We start from the raw sequence: 20,436 nt of genomic DNA on the forward strand, positions 1-20,436 counted from the left end.
GAGTAGAAACAACAATTCTATGGAGACGATTTTTACCTACTACTTTATAACTTGTGTGATTTGGTGCACTTGGTAAATTATCATCAACTACTTTCCAACTTATGACATCGCTTATTGTTTGTTTTGTAACTTACCAAAGAAAAAACCAAGTGAGAATCATGCAGTTGACGTCGTTAATATAAAAAGAATTAAAGCATTGAGAAACATCAATGCTGGAAAGAGTTGTGCTTTTCTTTAACATATTGAAGATAATCCTTGTACATGTCACAATAATGCATTAAAAGCTTTCAAAGATTTGTTCAATCAATATATATATGCACATCAGAAATGCCCTAAGTAAGAATAGTTTCGATCAAATTCCCCAAAATAGAATTCGTCTAAAGTGCTATATCAATTTAGTTCGCTGGCTATCGTTTCAAGATTGTGCTTTTAGATGCCATGACGAATCTCTAAGATAAAGAAATCAAGGTAATTTTTTTAAAATGATCAAACTCTTAACATCTTACAATGATGAACTTGCAAAAGTAGTGATAAAGAATGTTGCATACAATGCAAAGTATATTTCTCATTCAATTCAAAAGCAAATTATGCAAATCATGTTTATTGAAGTTGATAACTTTATCCAAGAAGAAAGTGGAGATTCAATTTTTTTTCATAATTTTTCATGAACCTTGTCATGAATTCCTAAGGGAGCATATGTCTACTATTTTGATGTTTGTGGATAAAAATGGTTGCACACTTTTAACGACCTTTTGAGCTTCTTCATGTTAAAGACAGAATAACTATCACTCTTAAAAAGAAATTTGCGATGTTCTTTCTCATCATGGTTTTGATGTTTCATATAATGTTTTAACCGGTCTGACTAGGAACCAGTGGAGTAGTCAATTCGAGTAGCATGATAGACCGACCATGCTTTAGAAATGGTGAAAACTGCTGCAACTTGGTTAAAACTTGTGCAAACTGGTTACTCAACTATTTTGATGAACCCGACCAATTTGATGCATATATAGATTTTTAATTAAATAAATTTTATTAAAAAGTGGAGTAGTGGAGATTGGAAAGTAAAATTCAAGACGCTTCTATGATTAAAGCAACACCTTATCACTACAAAACATATCCTTTATTTTTTTTGACAGAGGATCCGTTTTGTTTCTAAATTGCGTTTAATATGTAATAGTGAAAAGACGATGATGTATTACTTTTTTCTATTACACGTAATTGTATATAGGAATAGGTATCACTTTTGAAATATACTAAAATAAAATATTTTCCACAAATAAATTATAACAAACTCTTTTTATATTATCCAATATTATTCTTATTATAGTGGAATAGTTCATATTTTAATGAGATTTAATTATTTTTTAATTAATTATTTAAATAATTTTATAAAAAGAATAAAATAATAAATAACTGGAACGCCATTGACACGTAGAAAATTCACGCCGTGGACAAAACCCATTTAACTTAGATATGCTACTAATTCTATCACATAAAGTGGACAAAAATCACACCGTTGATTTAAAATTGCACGGTTCAAATTTCAAAATTGATTTGATATAGTATAACAATCTCAATCAACCATTGAAAACCAAACGACTTAGATTGTTATAATTTCCGTCAAGTAACTCCAACAAATACAATTTGATTTAGCTTGTATTGAGTTGGGTTAAAACAGTTGATCAACGTCTTGAGTTTGACTTTCTTCGATGTTAATTTAGGTGGATTGATTTAATTTTTAACGAGAATAATACTTATATCAAACGGTCAAATGCTTACACCGAAAAATGAGATGTACTACTATGTAAAAATTTTGGTACAAATTTCTCTATGCAGATGAGTATCGAAGAAGTGTTATTAATTCACGTGCAGAGTAATGTATCCAAATTCAGAACCCAACGTCATGGGCACGAAGTTAAGCTAGTCTGTTACGAGTGACGACGACTCACTGAGTCAAACTCGTGGACCCCTCTTCTTCCTCAATCCCAATCCCAAATATCTCCCTCTCTCCGAAACTCTCTCTCCTCCAAAACCCTACTCTCTCTCTCCATTTTCAATGCCTCTTCCACTAATTTCTCAATAATTCACCCCCCCTCTTCTTCAGATTCACCTCCCCCATGGAAACCGACTCATGCAAGAGTAAGATTCAGATAAACGGTTACTTCGTTTACACACGCAGAAAGCGTAATCATCATCGCGATTTCGATAACGAAGAACCGAAGAGGCTGAAAATCGATGAAAATGTGGATGCGGTGAAGAACGACGTCGTTAAATGGACTTCGAAACGGCAACGGCGGCCGTCGTTTAAGGTGAAAGTTGATTCCGGTGAAGATGTTTCTGCTGCTGGTAAACTCGCTGCTGAGAGTGTTAAGATTGAGAAGAACGAAACGGTTGGTGAGAAGTGGTTGACTATGAAGGAGCTTTTTGATACTGGTTTTCTTGATGGTGTTCCTGTTGTTTATGTCGGTTGCAAAAAAGAGGTTAAATTTCTACTTCATTTCATTTTTTGTTTAAGTTTTGATTGAAATGTTGATTTTGTACTTAATGACTGAGAAATTAGTTATTTGAATGTGATATGCTTTAATTGAAGCTCTATAGCATCGACATTTCTGATTAAAGACGTGTCTCGGTGTGTCTGGTACATGTCAGTGTCCAACAACAGCATATGTGATTACATTGAATTATATCATTTTATCGGTATCAACATGTCACTGTTCGTGTTGTCGGTGTCTGTGTTTGTGCTTCTTAGAATTGAAGTGAATAATTTCGATTCATTGTTTATATTATGGAAAGGCTGACAAATGCCTGATACTGTTTTTAAAATGGTGCAAGTAATTTTTTAAAAGTTTAAAATTTGTTTAAGACAATATTTCTATATTAATTTCCTTAACATGGGTCATTACGACACTTGTTAACAAAACCTTTATATTATTATTTGATATAATAGAATATTAGATAGTATTAATTATACTCCTATTTGATTAGATAATTATAATGCGCACCTGTGTAGCACTAGAAGGCATGTTCGGTGTCTGATACGTATTGGTGCTTGACACTGACATGTGGTTAAATATGAATTTTTCTGTTTTTTAATTTGTTACCAATGTCGACAAGATAGTATGGTATGGATGTTAATGTCTTAGTAAGTGCTTCATAGCTGCGCACTAAGTTTAATTTTGATGCGGTGTGATTGTAGGCTATAAATTCAAGATTGGAGGGAGTGATTGCTGGTGGGGGGATATTGTGCTCATGCTGTCTGTGCAATGGACGCAGAGTGAGTTGTCATTGTCATTTTTGTCTTTGGGTTATGGTTGGTTACCCATTAGTACCCGCTATCTACCCTAGTGGTCTCTTATTCTTATATTCAAGACAACTCTTTATTTTGTTCTTTCTGCCTGTGTAGATTATTCCCCCCTCCACGTTTGAGATTCATGCCTGTAATATATATAAGAGAGCAACACAGTATATTTGCTTTGAAAATGGGAAGAGTCTTCTTGAGCTATTGGGAGTATGCAGGGCGGCTCCCTCACATTCTATGGAAGCCACCATTCAAAATTTTCTTTGTTTACCGCCTGAAGAGAAGTATTTTACTTGCAGGAGCTGCAGAGGTAAGAGCCTTACTTTTTCTTATTTGGAGTCATTTGTGTTTTTCGTTGTCATGTTTGTCACATGATCATAGTTTTTTTGTTGTAAAACTAAGAATTAAATTTCACGGAACATTTATTTCTTTGTTGACTGTCTTGGACGCTTACTATTATTTTTGTTTTTATCATTATTATTCCCATAGGGGCTTTCCCTGTTTCAACTGTGAAAAGAGTGGGGCTTATATGCCATTCTTGCGTGGAAGCAAGCAAATCTGAAGACAGTCCTATTCGTGGAGTTGGCAAAAGAGTCAGGTATTTATTTATTCAGCCGTTGGGTTTAGTAGGAACTGTTGAGCGTTTGAGTGTGCGTTTGGAGTCCTTAAGAATGAGCGTACGAAAGGTGACAGTACAAGAGAACAAACCTATGTACTCAATGTTATTAGGTTTTGGATAATGGTGAGGTGCAATGTCATATTCACTCTCTGTGGTCTGATGTTTTGGCCCTAATTGTGGCTCCCCTTGTTCTTCGGCTCACGTATGCCAAGTATTTGGAGGCGGTGGTTGGTATGTGTTTTAGTGTTGATAATGTTTGTGGAGCCACATGATTGGAAACTTATGCTCTTTATTGAGAACTCCTTTCACCCACATGATGTGAGTTGAGTTTTTGCAATAATCTGTTAATTATTGCAACAAATTGCTTTTCAAGGATAGAAGCTAGTTGTTTATCCAACTTGTGCAGATGTTTATCTTATATTTTTTTACAGATACGGCTACTATCTGACATAATCATTACAGGCATTATTTATTATAAAAGAAAATGCAAAAAGTAACTGTTATTGGGAAATAATAGATGAAAATGAATTCCCATTCTAATTGTAAAATGACAGTTTTTAATTTTTTCTTCTTGATTTGACATTGTTTCACAAAACTGCTGGCTTGCTATTTGACTGGTTACTAATGTATTGAATTAAGTTGTTTTACTAGAACGATTGTTGTAAAATAACTTCTTTTCCTGTCGTTGAAAACATCATTGATTTTCTAAAAACCATGTATTTGCAATGAAAAGTGTTTAAGCCTTTTCCCTTCTTCTGACTTTCTTTTATGTCATGACTGTATTACAATATTTCAGGACTCCTCGACCATATCTGTTTTCTAGTCCATCTAGTATTTCTGAAACGTGTATGTCATCACAAACTAAGAAACAACAGAAGAAGAGAACAAAGTGGGTTTTATTATCTATTCCATTTATCTTGTATATTATTCAAATTTGTCAAGTTTTTGCATAATCAATTTTTCAAGAGGAGTGCTTACATGTTCTCAACTATGTTATTAAGGTCATCAAAACGGCTCAGCATGTCAAAATCTTCCAAGAAGAGTGCTTCTGTGGCTATTCTTACGCAGAAGAAAAGTTTGTGCAGCATGGAAACAAAGTATGTGGCTTGCATTATTTTTTAGCCCCCTTATATAGTTAGGATAACATACCTGTTAAATTGTTTACAGCCATGTCTCTTTTCCCCTCTTTATTGTAACCAGTTGTTATCACTAGGTCATCAAAAGTGTCAGTCAAGTTGAAGATTGCTCCAATTACTTCAAATTTGCAGTGTTCATCTCCACCAAATAAGAGTCAGTTGAGGATCAATAAGAAGTTAGTTCCCTTTCTGCTAATTCATTTGTGTGTGTATATATGTCTCTATTTTCTTTATCACTCTTCCTCAGCGATAGTAATTGTTTGTTCACCCAACATGTTCTTCTTAAGGCATCAGCGATTGCATAAATTAATTTTTGACGAAGATGGATTGCCTGATGGAGCTGAAGTAGCTTATTATGCACGTGGGCAGGTTGTTTATGTGTGTGTTTTACGTTAAAGTTACTGTGTGTGTATTACTCTGTTAACTGTTCTGTTCTAATTGACAGAAACGGCTTGAGGGTATCAAAAAGAAATCCGGAATTCTTTGTCGATGCTGTAACACTGAGGTAGTTATACTTATTACTTTTGTATGTGTATAGGCACACCTCAGGAATTTTTAAGCAGTAGAGATAATGCTTTGAATTTTTTAATTATGCAGATCAGCCCCGCACAGTTTGAGGTTCATGCAGGGTGGGCTTCTCGCAGGAAGCCGTGAGTTTTCTTTTTGTTCCCTATGCCCTGGGGTTGGGGGGGTCATGGCTGTGTTGGAGGAACTGAGAATCTTTTTGAATCATTTATTGCTTGTATCTACGAGTTTTCATGACATGAAATGATTTTGAGCAGTTATGCATACATCTACACGTCGAATGGGGTGTCTCTCCATGAGTTGGCATTATTCCTCTCAAAAGATCGCAAATGCACTGCTAAATATAATGATCTTGCATGCATTGTTTGTTGGGATGGTGGAAATTTGTTTCTCTGTGATGGATGCCCAAGGGCATTTCATAAAGGTAAGATTTAATTGACAAGATTTGACAGACAGTATCTAGTTTCTATTGTGTGTGAAATCATCCTTTTCCATATTTATTTGTCCTCTGTTATTTGTAAGTTATGTCATCTGTATTGAAACTCAAAGATATATGATATGAGATGCAACAGTTTCTCATTTCTGTATCCCCTTGGTAGCGTATAGGAAAAAGCTCCTTTGTGACTGTTTAAGGAAACTAAAGAATGAACTAGACGAAAAGCATGTTTATCTATTCTTTGCCTTCTTCAACATCTTTTTACCTTCATCGCTGGTTTCCTTATTAGTAGTTATGTGGTCTACTAGGCTTTTTATCTAAATGCATGCAAGTTAGCATAATCTCATTTGTCTAATAAATGATTGATTGGTTATTTTTCCTATGGAATTTGTAATCTGACATGCTTTCTGGCTGTTTGAATATAAACTTTCTATAATAGTGTTGGTAAACCTTTTGCTGTCTAAAGGTATTAAGCTCCAATTTCATATGGAAATAATGAAATTTTTAAGACTTTGACACCTAAAACTTTATTTCATGATTTACTTAATTGGAAGCAGCAGTTGGGAATAATATTTGCTCTGTATGATAAATTACAACTAGTCATCTAAGTGAGGGGTAACCTTGGCGCAACTGGTAAAGTTGTTGTCATGTGACTGAAAGGTCACGGATTCAAGTCCTGGAAACAGCCTCTTGTGTCAAAAACAGGGTAAGGCTGCGTACAATACACCAAAAATGGTGGGACCCCTTCCCGGACCCTGCGTATGCGGCAGCTTTAGTACACCGGGTTGCCCTTTTTTTTTAGTCATCTTCTAAGTGAGCTTAAATGTCTTATGTTTGGAAATGTACAGAATGTGCATCTGTATCAAGTACTCCACGACGTGGTCGGTACTGTCCAATCTGTCAACACATGTTCCTTGGAGAAGGATCTGTGGCTCTCAATCCTGATGCTGTGGCAGCTGGAAGGGTTGAAGGAGTTGATCCTATAGAACAGATTGCCAAGAGATGCATTCGCATAGTGAAAGACTTTGAAGCGGAGACTGGTGGATGTGCTTTATGCAGGTGATAATTACGTTGCATAGATCACACTTTTACCTCAGTAGCCATAATTTTTCCCCTTTATATATTTTAAATGGAAAATTTGGTTCATGTAGGGGTTCTGACTTCAGCAGATCAGGATTTGGTCCACGTACAATAATAATTTGTGATCAGGTAATCATTCTGTTCCTTGTATTATTTTGACAACGTGTAGAAGGCCCCAGGAACATTTATAATTAAGTGCTTGTTTATTTTGTGAAAATATTTTGCTTTCAGTTCTTAAAATGTATTCATTTTAACTATTAAGAAGATGAGAGACATTCTACCTAAAAAAAAATGAAGAGGAGAGACTTTTGAAGCGAGCCATTGTGATGAAGTGACGATAAATTGCTAGCTTGGGATGATGCATTTATGGAAATAATGAAAATAGTTATTGTCATTTTCATTGTTTCTGGAACTTTAATATAATTGTTCACTTGAAGAGTCTTTTTTCTCCTTGTTAACAATCATAACTAACATAAATTTTAGGAAATAAAAATAGGAAATGTTTTCACAAAGTAAACAGACCCAAAGTTTCCTTATTTGAAGAAGGGTATAATCAGATCGACAATGATTTATAGGATTGACTAAGTTATGCTGAACAAACTTCACGCTATTTCCTTAACCCTCTTCCCCTCCTTGTTCATTGCAGTGTGAAAAGGAATATCATGTGGGCTGTTTGAGGGATCATAAAATGGCATATTTGAAGGTATCACTATATGTCTTTCTTCATATATTGACACATACATTTGGACACTGATCTCACCTTTGTCCATTGGACGTAATTGTATTGCAGGAATTGCCGGAAGGGGACTGGCTTTGTTGCAATGATTGCACAAGAATACATTCTATTTTGGAGAACCTCCTAGTTAGGGAAGCTGAGAAACTCCCTGAATCTCTTTTGGATGTTATAAAGAAAAAGCAAGAGGATAGATATTTGGAACCCCTTAATGAGATTGATATAAGATGGAGACTTGTTAATGGCAAAGTTGCTTCTCCTGAAACCAGGCCGTTGCTTTTGGAGGCCCTGTCAATATTCAACGTAAGTTCCGCCTGTCCTTATATTTCTTCTTCATTTTCATGATCATAACTTTATGTAGGGTGTGGTTGAAAGTTATAATCCTTGTTTGTCCCTCAAAAAATGGTAGAGATGCTTGGTATTTTTGTTATTGTTGGTGTTCTTTTTCTGAATTGAGTCTTCTTCATTGTATGCCTTTGCATGATTGTATCTTTTGATTAACAAACAGTCACTAAAAAGTAAATAAATACAATTTAGGAGAATGTTGAGAAGCTTTGCTCAAAATAAATGCATGTTCACAGGGTTTTAATTTTATGATTAATATTGTGAAAACTGAATAACATATTTCAAGTTATGAATAATGTACAAGTACTACTCTTTATATAGGCTATTCTAACTAATGGATTAATGGGACGAATATAAATTCTATAAATTACTACTACTAATAATAAAAATACATTATTTACAACACTTCTCCTCAAGCTGGTGAATGAATATCTATCATTCCCAGCTTGGAAACAATCATTTCAAAGCTATTGCTGGTCAGCCCCTTAGTTAGAAGATCAGCAAGGTTGCCTTGGGTTGGAAACAATCCTTTCAAAGCTATTGCTGGTCAGTCCCTTAGTTAGAAGATCAGCAAGGTTGCCTTGGGAAGAGACATATGGAGTGTAAACTAGGCCACTCTAACTTTTCTTTGATGGAATGTCTGTCAACTAAACAAAACGAAAAATATTGAAGTTGAGTCAACTTCAATATGTTTCGTTCTATCGTGCTGATAGTAGATTTATTATCAGCACATTGGTTCATCACATTTTATTCTCAAGTCTTCCAAAATGATCCTCAACCATAGTAGTTCACCTATCCCTTTTGCCATTGCCCTGGACTCTGCTTCAGCACTAGATATGGATACCACGCTTTTAACTCTTCCAAGTCACAAGATTCCCAGCCAGGAAGGTGCAATATCCTGTAGTTGATCTCTTATCCACAATTGACCCTGCATAGTCAGCATAAGTATATGCTTCAAGACCCACACTTCCATTCCGTTCGAACAAAATTCCTCTACAATGTGATAGATATATAAGTTTGCCGACTAACCTTTGATACCTTCCATTATCAATTGCAGTATCTTAGTCTGCATCCTGCAACTTCACATTTGGATCAATTGTTGCACTTGCAGGCTTGTATGCTATCTTATTAGTCTCTTGCAGAAAACCAGTAATGTGTTTCTGTTGGGATATGCAAATTCCTTTCTTAGAGTGGGCCACTTCAATTCCCATCAAAATAATTTCCCTAGGTCTTAATCTTAAATTCCTTGGCTAAGTGGTGGCCCAGCAGTTGTTGCTCCTCTTCATCATCACCTGTCACTATTATGTCATCCACATACACCAATAACACTGCTACACCCCATGATTCAGAGTGTTTGATAGATAAAGTACGATCTCCTTGACTTTGTTTGAACCCCAAACCTACCATAACTTTTGTGAATTGTCCAAACCACTCACAATGATTGTTTTATCCCATATAATGTCTTTTTTAGCTTACAAACAATGTTTGCAGCAGTTTGTTCACCATATCCAGGGGACAAAGCATGCACTGGGATCATGCGGAGTGGACATTTCTTGTGTATTACGCAAAAACTTGTTTAATAATGTTTTAAGAAAATACAATGTATATCTGTGCCATTGTGCATTTCTATTTTTCTTTGGGGGACCCTTTTCAAGTTTTCCACAAGATCACTATTGTTGAACTTTGGTATTTGTTTCAGGAATGCTTTGATCCTATAGTTGACGCAGCTACTGAACGTGACCTTATTCCTTCCATGGTTTATGGGTAAGAAAATCCTATTAGAACATTTGTATGCTTTTCATATTTTTCTTCAATTAATTTTTTCCTTGTTTCAACTGGCTTATCATTCAAATGCAGACGGAATTTGCAGACTCAGGATTTTGGAGGAGTGTACTGTGCATTATTAATGGTCAAGTAGGAAGTGATTTCTCTATTTAGCTTTTACTATTCATATTTGATATGACTCTTATGGTAATGTTCACATTTTATTTAACTGGCCTTGAAGTTCATCTGTGGTATCTGCGGGCATGCTACGGATTTTTGGTACAGATATTGCAGAACTCCCATTAATTGCTACAAGACACAAGAACCGTGGAAAGGTGAGGCCTGAGGACTGTACTGCTAACTTGATTGGCCTTTTCATTGGGTACCACCAATATGTCACTGCCCCCAACCACTTTCCCTTCTTAAAATTTTGGTATTTTTTTCGATGGGAATATAAAGTGGTCATGGTAAGGCTGGGGTGTGTAAGTGATGTGTACAACATATCTAGTAAGATACACAGTCTACACGTTTAATTAGCTAGACCACTATTTAATACTACACAAAGTGGGTTGTTTTGACGAGTTCCCTTAGGACGTGTTTAGCGATGATAGTTTTTAATTCTATGATCTCTACCACTTAATTTTTTGTAACTTAATTTTTGGGTTTCTGCCTGCATCATAATTTTATTTGCTCTTGGTGATGTTTTTGGTTTTGAAATTTTAATAAATTGCTCTGTTTTGATATACTAGGATAAACTAGATTACTTTAAGTTTTTGATCACTTATGCCTGTGTCTGGGTAGTGAACTCTTCATCTTTGTTATAATTGACCTGAACAGGGCTACTTCCAAACATTGTTCTCGTGCATTGAAAGGCTGGTGGCCTTCTTGAATGTGAAGAACCTTGTGTTACCAGCTGCTGAAGAAGCAGAATCCATATGGAAATATAAATTTGGGTTTAGCAGGACGAAACCTGAGCAGGTATATATTTTCTTGACTACTTACATTTTAGGAGCTAGGTTAATTACATTTTGCCACTTTATTCTAGCATTTTGTTTTACATTTCTATGGCTTGAATTTATCAAGCTGCATTATTTATTACCTTTTCTTCGGTGTTTTAAGAAAATCCATTCGTATTCCCTACCCTAAAATGACCGAGTACACCGTTGTGCTGCAGCTTACCAACTTTAGAAAGAACTGCCAACAGTTGATGGCATTCAAAGGGACAGTTATGCTTCACAAATCGGTGCCTCGATGTCGGATCATTCATAGTCAGTCATGAGAAATCTGTATAAAAAGGTCACTCAAAAGGGGGAAACCCTGAGCTTTATCTTATTCTTTTCTGGCTTTGCTAAGTTTTTTATTTGAAGCCAATTGTGAAGCTATCATGACATTTGTATAACATTTATGTTGTAGTTCTCTTATTTTTATTTGAATATTGATCTTGTACATCTACTTTGCAGTGTAAAACCGTGCTATTTTTATTTTATATAAATGAGATGTAGGAAGAGCTTTACTGGTTATACATTGTGACTACATAAAGACTTGCTTAGGTGTTTAAAAGAGCTCCTGAGTGCCTTTTGTTAATAGTTTGTACAAAATTTGTGAAAAAGCGCTTACTGAATGAATGCATAAATAAGCTATTTACCAAATGCTTGATTGGAGATCTCATGTTGACTAGTTGTGATATGGTGGCCATAAATGCAATCTTCTCACGTTACAGTCAGCAAATTAATACAATTTTACTAGTTATGCTATTGATTCAATAAGAAAAAGAAAACCCCGTTATAATTTTGAGAATCATTGAGCAAATGGAGAGGAATAGTGGTTATAAAACAGCTCTTTACAGATCTGAAACTTGGTGCATTGATTTGTTTGACAAAGAACTTTTTATGCAGTAGTGTATATTTCAAAATGTTCCTTAGAAAGACCATATAAGAAAAATGATAAAATCTTTTGCAGCTCATAACATCAAGAGAAGAAGCCGATTATCAAGGATTTAAAATTGAAGAGAACCCAAATAGTATATTCATCGATATAATAAATTACAAAAGAATATAAATACAAAAATGAAAACACGCTATGTTTGATTTATATTTGTGGTTCATACTATACCACGTTTGTGTGTATATATATATGTGCACATTGCACATGTGCACTTATTTTAGACAAAGACATAAGTTAAATAATTTAAAATAGTATATTTGTTTGGTCGTGGAATTCAAGCTGATGGGCAGAAGGTGATTGCATAGTCAGGTCTTGCAAAGCAAGTGAAAGTGCTGCTCTTATCATCGTAAGCATAGCTATAAGCACCTGGGCACTGGTTCTTGAAAATCATAGAGTAGTCTGTGGGTGGACATTTTTCTTCGGTATTGAAATCTCCACGACAACAATATTTATCAAGTGAAAGTGCTGCTCTTATCATCGTAAGCATAGCTATAAGCAAGTGAAAGTGATGCTACTGTTATTTCTACCAGTGTTGCTGGTGGGATTGCGCCAGCACCGTTGCAACCGACTTGACCGGAGGCACAATCTGCGGTGGCGCAGCTGAACTTTCCGTTGTTGTCGGAGCATCCAGTTCGGCCCCAAAATCTACCCGACCATGGTGATGGAAGATCCACCAAAGTTGTTGCTCCAGGTCCTAACTCAAAACCCGTCGTTGATAGCTGAGGTTTTTGGTCTCCAGTTAATGTTCCTGGCCATACAGTGTATTCACACCTATTTGTGAATGTCACCTTAGCTCCTTCAACCACTACATAAACAAATGCAAAATCAGGATCATATTATTACCGCAACTGAATTTATTAACTAAGCAAGATGAATTAATTGATCAACTATATGAAAAATTAATGTAGTTGAGTAGTGATATATATACCATAGAAGAGGAATGCCAAGCTAAAGCATAAAGCAACACGGGTGTTCTTCATTTTGGATATGACTTGATTAATCTTGATTTGCAGGCTTGTGAATATTGGTGCAGTATTTTCTCTTTGGATTGTAGTTTTGTTGTTTGAAGGTGATTGATGAAGTTGCTCTCTTCTTCTTGCCATATATATAGCCTTCTATCGATGGTTTGAATCTTAATTCAACGAATGGTATTCATTTGGTTCGGTCAATTAAAAAAAAAAAATATGAGCAGTATTTGGAAACTTATATGGAACATTTCTACATATTTAAGCCTCCATGCATCGGAGAAGTCTCAATCAAATTTTAAGCAGTACTTGGTCCATACCTAAAAAAAGAGAGTAGTAATTGGTCCGCTGTAGTTATTTTTTTTAGTATTTCTTTATTATTGATGAAAATAAAAAATTAGGATTAAATTAGTTTTTGTCCCTAAAAATACAGTGATTTTTGATTTTTTCCCTAGAAAATAAAACAAGTTGTTTTCATCATCATTAAACAGTTTGTTTTGCTTTTGGTCCCTAGTGGACAATCACCATAAACAAATTTCCAGAAACAACAACACATGATTTCCACAAGGGTCATGTTAATCGGTGCCCCGGAACACTGGTTAAGGAACCTAAAAACAGAAATTTTAAAATGAAAATAACACTTTTTATGTTTTTGAGGAGTTGACAACACATGTTCCAATGCAATACTTACTACATTTGCTATCTTAACCAGTGCCCCGGGGGCCCCGGTTAACATTACCCTTTCCATAAATTTTTTTTAGAAGTGCAACATCAAAAATCAAAGGGTTAAATATGTTTTTGGTCCCTATAAATATGTCAACTTTCCGTTTTAGTCCCTCTAAAATTTTCCTTCAACTTTTGGTCCCTATAAAATTTTCAATCACTACTTTTGGTCCCCATTTTCAACTTAATTTATGTATTTTTTAATGAAATTGTGCAGAAATGTGTAAAATATTCTAAAACAATTTCCTGAAAAAAAATAGAATTTTTTAACAAAATACAAATTAAATATGAATTTTTAACCATAAAAAATATAAAAATTCATATTAAATTCATGTTTTGTTAAAAAATTCTAAATTTTTTTTGGAGTGATTATTATAATATTTTGAATTTTTCTGGAAAATTTTATTAAAAAATATGAATTCTACATAGGAGTTTACTTTAAAAGAGGGACCAAAAGTGAAGATTGATAATTTTATAGGGACTAAAAGTTGAAGGAAAATTTTAGAAGGACTAAAACGAAAAGTTGACATATTTATAGGGACCAAAAACATATTTAACCCAAAATCAAAACACGAATTCATTTATCCATGAATTTCCAGAACTGTAACATCATTTCCAGAATTGTAACATTCCTCATTCCTTCATCTCAATATTCTTCTTCTTCATTTCTATGTAGCATTCCTCATTCCTTTTTTCCCATGAAGAGAAGAACGAGATCTGAAATCGGAAGAGAGGAGGTTGGTGGTTGTGGTACTGGGTGGCGCACCGGTTAAGAGAGAAAGAAGTGGAATTCGCAAAAGCCCATTAACATGAAGAAGAAATACAAAGTATGGTGGCCGGAAAAGCCCCTTGCTGCAGCGAAGGAGGAAAAGGATTGGCGAAAAAGTTGTTCCTTTCGTGAAATTAGTTGGACCAATGGAAAGCCCTAGTCGAGAGGATAAAGGAAATGGTCTTACTTTTTCCGATCGGTGCACGTGGTCGGCAGAGCCATGCCGAAAAGGGGCGGCGGCGGCAGTGGTTTTAAGAGAGAAGAAGAAGGAGCTCGTGAGAAGAAGAAGGAGATCTGTGAACCTTTGCTTTTTATTACGCTTTTTCTACTAACGCATGTATGTACACAAAAATGATAGGTTGAAATAGTAAATGTTACTTTGGAATAGTATTCTATGAATAAAGAGATATAAATAGATAGCAAGAGAATAAGAGAGGATTAGAACATACTATGACTAATCATTTATAATATAATATCAAAGACACATAATTAAGTCTACTAATCAAAATCCTTAATTAACAGTTCCACATGGAATCAAGCTCAGAATAACCTAATCCTCCCATGTTAAGACCACCACCGCTAAGAAAATCAGAAACACCGACATTCCTCTGAAACCTAATAAACCCTGTCATACCCCAATTTTTGACCTAACATCCTACATTCATACAGTCTCTGATCCGGAATATTCTCTGACTTTTCAGAGAAAAAAATTCGGCAAATAGGTACTTTAGAACACCTCATTTTTTGTTCGTTTTCGGGACCTTTTATTTTATTTTATTTTTAGTCTTTTTTATTTTAGTTAATTTCCATCTTTTATTTTTATTTTTATTTTTATTTTTATTTTATTTTAGGTTATTTTATTTTACCTTTTCTTTATTATTTTATTTTCTTTAGAATAGATCCAAAAATAAAAGTCCAAGGTCCAAAATTTTTCAAGTCAAGTGTCAACTTTCACATTCCTCTTTTAAAATTCACCATTAAACACCATTCAAATCACCCTCAAAATCCATTAAATCATTTTTCCATTTTCATCAACCTCCTCACCTATAAATATAGCTCTCATTCCTCACAATTTCACACACCAAAAGATCTCTTGAGTTGTCAAAGAACTTTTCTCTCTTCTCCCTCATTTAGCTTGTGTTGACGAGCTATTTCTTTTCTTCCCCCTCTTTTTTATGTCCCTTCGGAAAAACTCCCTTCGGAATTTTGTCCCTTCGGTAATTTTGTCCCTTCGGTTGTTCCTTCCTTTTATTTTCTTTTATTTTTTCTTGCATTTTATTTCTTTTTACCATTTTTTATTTCTATTTAGCATTTTAATTATTTTCATTTATTTTCCAGCAATTAGAATGTATTTAGGTCTAATGTAAATATAAATGAGAAAAAGTGTGTGTGTGTGTGTGTGTGTGTATCTTTTATTTCTTTACCGCTTTATATATATCAAAAAATAAAAAAAATAATATTAGATTAGGGATTTTGTGATGATCCAACGTCACTACAAAAATCCATGCGCTTTTAATTTTATTGCTCCGTTAGTTTAATTTTCATTTATTATTCCAAAACAACAAAAACATTCAAATAACAAAAATCACAAAAATATTTTCATAATAAACCTTGATTTTCAATCAAGTGATCGTTCTTTTTATTTTTCTTTCTTAATCAAATTTCAATTCAAGGTTAATTAAGGTTTAAAATCAAGGTTCTTTGTATTTAGGTTCTTTTTATTTTTATTCCCCGATTTCTTAATCAAGTGTCTTTCCCCGTGTTGTTAGATTACGGAAGGTCAAAAGCGTCATTACCCGGTTTATCGGATTACGGAATATCAAAAGTCTCATACCCCGGTTTATCAGATTACGGAATATCAAAACTTCTTTCCCCGATTTGTCGGATTACAGAATATCAAAAAACTTCATTCCCCGGTTTATCGGACTACGGAATATCAAAAGTCTCATTCCCCGGTTTATCGGATTACGGAATATCAAAATTTCTTTCTCCGGTTTGTCGGATTACGGAATATCAAAAGTGTCATTCCCCGGTTTATCTAATTACGAATATCAAATGTGTCATTCCCCGATTTATCAGATTACGGAATATCAAAAACTTCATCCCCCGCGTTGTTGGATTACGGAATATCAAGTGTTTCATTCCCCGGATTGTCAGATTACGGAATATCAAGTGTTTCATTCCCCGTTTTGTCGGATGGCGGAATGTCAATAGTGTCATCTCCCAGTATGTCGGATGACGAGACGTCACTCAATTTCTATTCTCTCAAGTGTCATTCCCCGTTTTGTCGGAATGTCAAAAGTGTCATCTCCAGTGTGTCTGGTCAAGAGATGTCACCCCAAGGTTTTGTCTTCATACAACTATCAATACGATAGTAGACAATAATTTTCCATAGTGAAACTACATTCCCCCTAGCGGAGTCGAATCCCTTTTTCTCCAACGAACTTGGGTGTCCCGTTGTTGTTTCTCATCCCAATCAAATCATCTTTGCGGTCCTGCATTCATACTTGCATCATGAGCATTTCATAGCATCTTAGGTCAAAAATGGTGTACTCTGTATTTAAGTCTCTTCGACCCGTCAAATCAAAGATTCCATCTTCAAATCTTCGGACGAAGAAACTTAATTAGGGGCATCTGTCATATCCCAATTTTTGACCTAACATCCTACATTCATACAGTCTCTGATCCGAAATATTCTCTGACTTTTCAGAAAAAAATTTCGGCAAAGAGGTACTTTAAAACACCTCATTTTTGGTTCGATTTCGGGACCTTTTATTTTATTTTATTTTATTTTTAGTCTTTTTATTTTTTATCTTTAGTTTTTTATTTGAGTTAATTTCCATCTTTTATTTTTATTTTTATCCTTTTGTTTTATTTTAGGTTATTTTATTTTACTTTACTTTTTTTTTTATTATTTTGGTCCAAAAATAAAATGTCTAAGGTCCAAAATTTTTCAAGTCAAGTTTAAGCACAAAAAGTTAAATAAAATCAAGAGGTTCTCGTAGAGTACTACGAATATTTAGGGTGCTAATACCTTCCCTAAATATAACCAACTCCCGGACCCCTAAACTTTTCAAAATAAGGTATTTGAACTTTTTCCCCTTTTCTTAAAAAAATAATTAAAAGTTCAGTAGTGAAATAAAAATAGTGAGTCAAACGCTAATCAAATAGCCTTGATCTCCAAAAATGACGCTACAAACCCTATTCTTCAAAAATCACAATCAGAGTCATCATACTCAAAATCACCATCAGCATCCCCGTGATCATCACCATCACCACCATCACCCTGAATCTCTTCCATTGCAGACCTAACTTCATGTTGAACAAGCCTCAAATTCCTTCTCTTTTCAGCCCTGATTCTCCTCCTTTCAACCCTTCTCCTCCTAATTTCCCTTCTTACCCTACCCTCACCAAAATAATAATTATACATCCTATGAAGGTTGAATAAACTCTGTATCCCCGCAAAGACGTAGACCATGATATGCCTTAACGTGGTGAGTGAGATTCCTTCGTCTTCTCCTCCTCTAGGTTCCTTCATTTTGTTCTTTCTGTATATAAGTTCTGTGAAAATGGGAAGTGAAAGAAGAATAGTGATATGTAAGTTATGTGAAAATGGGAAGTGAAAGAAGAGTAGTGATATTTGTACAACAAAGTGTAGGTTTTATTTGAGATTATTAGAGGAGTAGTGATATATGTACATCCATTTGATACAACTTTAGAAATAATCTGACAATGGGAAGTGAAAGAATTAAAGTTCAACAAGTTCTATGTTTACTTGTTAAAATAATATGTGCAAGTTCTATTGTACTTTTTAAGAGGACAAGAATATAATTTTCAATTTTTGTGTAAAATGTTTATAAATGAAATTATTTTAATATGTGCAAAATCTTCTGTACTTTTGTTTCTTTTAACAAATTATTGGTCCTAAATTAAGAAGAATATTATTAAAAATTTGATTTTTTATTTATAAAAATTGGTGTTAAAAACCAATATTGAAAGAGAAGAGGTAATCCACCAAATAAGTAAAGTAGCCTCAAACAACAACAATACACCTACATTCAATCTAGTAATCAAGTGTAAAGCACAAAACATAATCCACAAGCAAAAGATAAAGAGTGAAGAGGTTACAAGAAATCAACTCTCCAATCTACTATAATAAGTATGACAAAAATAGGTTACAAGAAATTAACTTACAAAATTACAAAGAATTATTTTATTCAACTTTGTTTCCACTCTATCTTGCTCCATCTTATTTCATTATACTCTACTCATTTTAAAACATATAAAAAATACTTGATGAACAAAATAAGCGAGTGTTAACTTCTTCATTCTTCATTTTTCCCCCTAAAAATTAATAAATTAACCTCTTCATTTTTGTTGCTTAGGAAAAATATTTTGATTTTAAAGTATTTTTTCCGATCTTAATCACAGGATCCCTAAAATGACTTCATAATAATAAGGTTTAAATGTGTCATTGGTCTCTGCACTTTCATCAGATTTTGGCATTGGTCCCTGCACTTTTTTTTGTTTGGCATTGGTCCCTGCACTTTGTAAAAATATTGGTATTGGTCCATCTGTTAACTTTCTGTTAAAAAAAAAAACTAAAAACATAAGCGTGTGAGGAGAAAGAAGATGGAAGAGCAGCACATGTACTTCTTATTATCTCAACCGTTGATATTAATATAATTCAATCTAATGGTTAGCATTTAATCTTCTCATCTCTCATTTTAAAAGTCCTCTCACTTGAATATGCATATGTGTGTGTGTGTGGTGCGCGCGTGCGTGTGCGCGTGCACGCGCACGAGTTCTAAGATAAGATTTTGTAAATTACGTTGTGCATTATCTATTAATATTTATTTCTCCAAAAAATTTAGTCTTACTTCCTTCAAAAAAACAAATTAGCCCCACTAATAATTCAATCTCAGATCCGCCTCTGATGGAGTATTAGATTTTTTTCAATAGACAATACTAATGTTTTTCAGAAACGTATTTAATTAAAAAAGTCGAACCAACAAAAACATTTTAACATTGACAAACTAAAAAAAGGTACAAAAATACTCCAAGCAAGTAGGACCCAAGGACGCTCAAAGTGTTCTAAGTCAGAGCATGGAATCCACTTTCCTTATTTGAGCAGTGAAAAAATTACACTTTGCCTCATTATCCTTTTCTTTCCATCCCGGATTCTCTTCCTTTCCGCCTTTCTCCTCCTCATTTCCCTCCTTACTCTACCCTCACCAAAATAAAAGTGATACATCCTATAGAGGTTAAATAAAGTCTGAATCGCCGCAAACCCGTATACCATAATATGTCTTAAGGTCGTGAGGGAGATTCCTTCGTCTCCAGTTTCCGACATTTTGTTCATTCTGTGTATATAAGTTCTTTCGTTCTGTGAGCAATCAAGGGAAAGTGGAAGATGATGATGAATGAATAAAAAGAAGAGGCCGGTGGGTGATATTTGTAGAAGTAAAGAGTAGTGAAGAAATAAAGTTCTCCGACAATAATAAAGTTCTCTGACAATAAAAAATACTTTTTTTTAACAAACAAAAATGGATAACAAAATAAGCTAGTATTAACTTCTTCATTCTTCATTTTTCCCCCTAAAAAGTAATAAATTAACCTCTTCATTTTTGTTGCTTAGGAAAAATATTTTGATTTTAACGTATTTTTTCCGATCTTAATCACAGGTCCTAAAAAGAGTTCATGGATAATAATAATAATAATAATAATAATAATAATAATCTAAAATAATAATAATAATAATCTAAAATATAAACAAACAGTGTCCTGAATCAGTTAATTCTTGTAAAGTATGGGAGAATATCAAATTTATATTTTAAAAAATGGATACTTTGCAATACGATAATAATCATTCAATATTTTGTCAAAACAAAAATATTTAGTTCTACTAGGTAAATATTTTATGGTGTAGTTTACATGGAGTATTAGATTTTTTTTAATAGACAATAATACTAATGTTTTTCAGAAACGTATTTAATTAAAAAAGTCGAACCAACAAAAACATTTTAACATTGACAAACTAAAAAAAAGTACAAAAATACTCCAAGCAAGTAGGACCCAAGGACGGTCAAAGTGACCAAG

General features: G+C 34.1%; 1 protein-coding gene and 1 pseudogene across 3 annotated transcripts; one reads left to right on the top strand and one right to left on the bottom strand.

Moving 5' to 3' along the window:
- Positions 1–1,890: 1,890 nt before the first annotated feature.
- LOC146955872 (uncharacterized) lies at positions 1,891–11,456 on the top strand. 2 transcript variants are annotated; one of them, XM_085724515.1, is made up of 20 exons: positions 1,891–2,480; positions 3,197–3,274; positions 3,404–3,608; positions 3,788–3,896; positions 4,714–4,806; positions 4,919–5,014; positions 5,131–5,229; positions 5,341–5,422; positions 5,499–5,558; positions 5,651–5,703; positions 5,836–6,002; positions 6,863–7,073; positions 7,166–7,223; positions 7,741–7,797; positions 7,885–8,130; positions 9,872–9,936; positions 10,030–10,086; positions 10,178–10,271; positions 10,774–10,914; positions 11,111–11,456. In XM_085724515.1, the coding sequence occupies exons 1-20, from the start codon at positions 2,118–2,120 to the stop codon at positions 11,213–11,215; spliced, it is 2,439 nt and encodes an 812-aa protein (XP_085580641.1). In that variant the 5' UTR covers positions 1,891–2,117; the 3' UTR covers positions 11,216–11,456. The 2 variants fall into 2 exon arrangements, with proteins under 2 accessions (XP_085580641.1, XP_085580645.1); XM_085724519.1 differs by lacking the exon at positions 4,714–4,806.
- Positions 11,457–11,938: 482 nt separating this feature from the next.
- Positions 11,939–13,110, bottom strand: LOC146955873 (thaumatin-like protein 1a; annotated as a pseudogene). The gene is made up of 2 exons (XR_015018136.1): positions 12,809–13,110; positions 11,939–12,685 (listed from the first exon to the last, which is right to left on the bottom strand). The product of XR_015018136.1 is annotated as a thaumatin-like protein 1a (transcript).
- Between the last annotated feature and the right edge of the window lie 7,326 nt (positions 13,111–20,436).

Source organism: Medicago sativa, chromosome 1, assembly GCF_051527215.1.
Source record: "Medicago sativa cultivar Bolivia chromosome 1, Bolivia_mono, whole genome shotgun sequence".
Classification (NCBI taxonomy): domain Eukaryota; kingdom Viridiplantae; phylum Streptophyta; class Magnoliopsida; order Fabales; family Fabaceae; genus Medicago; species Medicago sativa.

Excerpts from the sequence above, each read along its gene's own strand:
- LOC146955872 (XM_085724515.1), top strand. The coding sequence starts at position 2,118 with ATGGAAACCGACTCATGCAAGAGTAAGATTCAGATAAACGGTTACTTC. Across the intron at positions 3,897-4,713 it reads GGAGTTGGCAAAAGAGTCAG|GACTCCTCGACCATATCTGT; the intron begins GTATTTATTTAT and ends ACAATATTTCAG. Across the intron at positions 7,798-7,884 it reads ATAAAATGGCATATTTGAAG|GAATTGCCGGAAGGGGACTG; the intron begins GTATCACTATAT and ends ATTGTATTGCAG.